The sequence below is a fragment of the Anarrhichthys ocellatus genome, unplaced genomic scaffold (assembly GCF_004355925.1).
Source record: "Anarrhichthys ocellatus isolate YVR2014 unplaced genomic scaffold, GSC_Weel_1.0 scaffold8661, whole genome shotgun sequence".
NCBI lineage: Eukaryota > Metazoa > Chordata > Actinopteri > Perciformes > Anarhichadidae > Anarrhichthys > Anarrhichthys ocellatus.
Window position 1 is genome coordinate 1 of NW_022288635.1, and position 1,654 is coordinate 1,654.

At 42.6% G+C, this 1,654-nt stretch overlaps 1 protein-coding gene across 1 annotated transcript; it reads right to left on the bottom strand.

Annotated features, from left to right (window-relative positions):
- Nucleotides 1–113: 113 nt before the first annotated feature.
- Nucleotides 114–1,648, bottom strand: LOC116380747 (tubulin-specific chaperone cofactor E-like protein). Its single transcript, XM_031842624.1, has 3 exons — nt 1,410–1,648; nt 1,194–1,333; nt 114–438 (listed from the first exon to the last, which is right to left on the bottom strand). The coding sequence occupies exons 1-3, from the start codon at nt 1,555–1,557 to the stop codon at nt 253–255; spliced, it is 474 nt and encodes a 157-aa protein (XP_031698484.1). The 5' UTR covers nt 1,558–1,648; the 3' UTR covers nt 114–252.
- Nucleotides 1,649–1,654: the final 6 nt, after the last annotated feature.

Genomic DNA, 1,654 nt, shown 5'->3' on the forward strand with positions numbered 1-1,654 from the left:
TACGTACTTGTATATATATATATACATAGAGATATATATATATATATGTACTCGTTAAGGCACAGAAACAATTCCTCCAGCCTGCAGAGCAACACGGAGAACAATATATATATATATATATATCTGTATATATATATATTAAGACATTAAGACAATTACTTTTTGTATTACAAGTTTCCTGTTATGTTTAAATATGCAGATGAGGCCTTCTCTAACGGTGACGTGACAGCAGAGAGTTACATGAGCCTCTTCTTACTCGGTGATCTCTCTGGTGAGCAGCAGCACCGTGTCCCAGGACACCCGAGTGTTGTTGAGGACGAGGCGGCGGACTCGAGAGAAGCCTCCAGCACACGGCGGCTCCAGACGGCTTCCTGCTAGAGGGTTGGAGCTCAGGTTCAGGAACTCCAGGTTGGGGATGTTGGACACGATTTTACTGATCTAAGAAATGACACAATGTGTTTTACTTTTGTATTTTGAAACCACAAATGTAAAGAGAAAAGTAGAAGATTGATTTCACTCTCTGGACGACAGATCTTTACTGGTTGAAAGAGTTTTATTTAGTTCAGCCTCCCACCACTTGGGGGCGTAGGTGTGAATGAGGGCACAGGTGTTATGATCAGGGGCTCATTGATGCAGGTGTTGCTGAACAGAGGGGAGCAAACAGTCAATGACGAGAACGGTTATGATTTCTGTAGTATGTGGAGGAAGTGGTGGTCCTCTGTTTATGTTCTTTAAATATATTACATACGTTAGAAACTGGACTTGGTTATTTGGCACGCGTCTAATCAATCAGCAGCCGTGGTGGCTACACTGCTTATTAGTGCTCATCAGAATAATTACTAATGAATTACTCATAAAGAAAGAACATGTCATACAATGGACCTCTATGACACAGATACTGCTCTTATTTTTATTTTATTTTTGTATTTGTATACATGTTTTTATTATTATTGATTATTTATTGAAGTATTGATTGTTTTTTAATTGTTTCATCTATTGTACTCTTTTATTAGTGTTTGAATGAAATGAAATGTTATTTTGCTTTTCTTAGTTTTGTCTGTCAAAGCACTTTGTAAAGTCTGTTTTTTAAAGGTGCTCTATAAATAAAGTTATTACTATGATTATTATGATTACACTTTGGATACACACAACATAAACACATAAACACATAAACACATAAAGCAGACAGACACCTGTCTCCAGTCCTGCAGCAGGTTGTGAGACAGGTCCAGCTCGATGACATGGTTGCAGAAAGCAGCAATCTCCGCCTGGTCTCCGGCTCGGATGATCCCACAGCTGTTCAGAACCAGCATGGTGGGCATGTTGAGCCGGTCTGGAGGATGGAGGGGAGGGTTAGGGTTATACAGAGAGGGGGGGGGGGGGGTTAAACAGAGAGACCTCCAGCTCACCTTTCATAGGGGACCCTTGAGGACCCACGGTGGGGACCACCACCACTCCCATACCGGGCCCCCTGCGGAGGGGGAAGTTCTCTGGGCTGTACTTCTCATTCAGAACCTCCACAAAGGAACGACCATCCGAGTCCTCCGGAGGCTCCATGACGGCCTCCTGCTGGGCGGCTGGAGGAGAGACGCACACCTAGATGAACCAATAACTGATCATTGATGATCATATCATCAGATACAGATCCTATTAA

What these genes read in the sequence shown, in the direction of transcription:
- LOC116380747 (XM_031842624.1), bottom strand. Translation starts at nt 1,557, where the DNA reads ATGGAGCCTCCGGAGGACTCGGATGGTCGTTCCTTTGTGGAGGTTCTG. An exon ending in TCAAGGGTCCCCTATGAAAG is followed by an intron (nt 1,334 to 1,409) that starts GTGAGCTGGAGG and finishes TCCATCCTCCAG; the next exon opens with ACCGGCTCAACATGCCCACC. An exon ending in TGCTGCAGGACTGGAGACAG is followed by an intron (nt 439 to 1,193) that starts GTGTCTGTCTGC and finishes GTCATTTCTTAG; the next exon opens with ATCAGTAAAATCGTGTCCAA.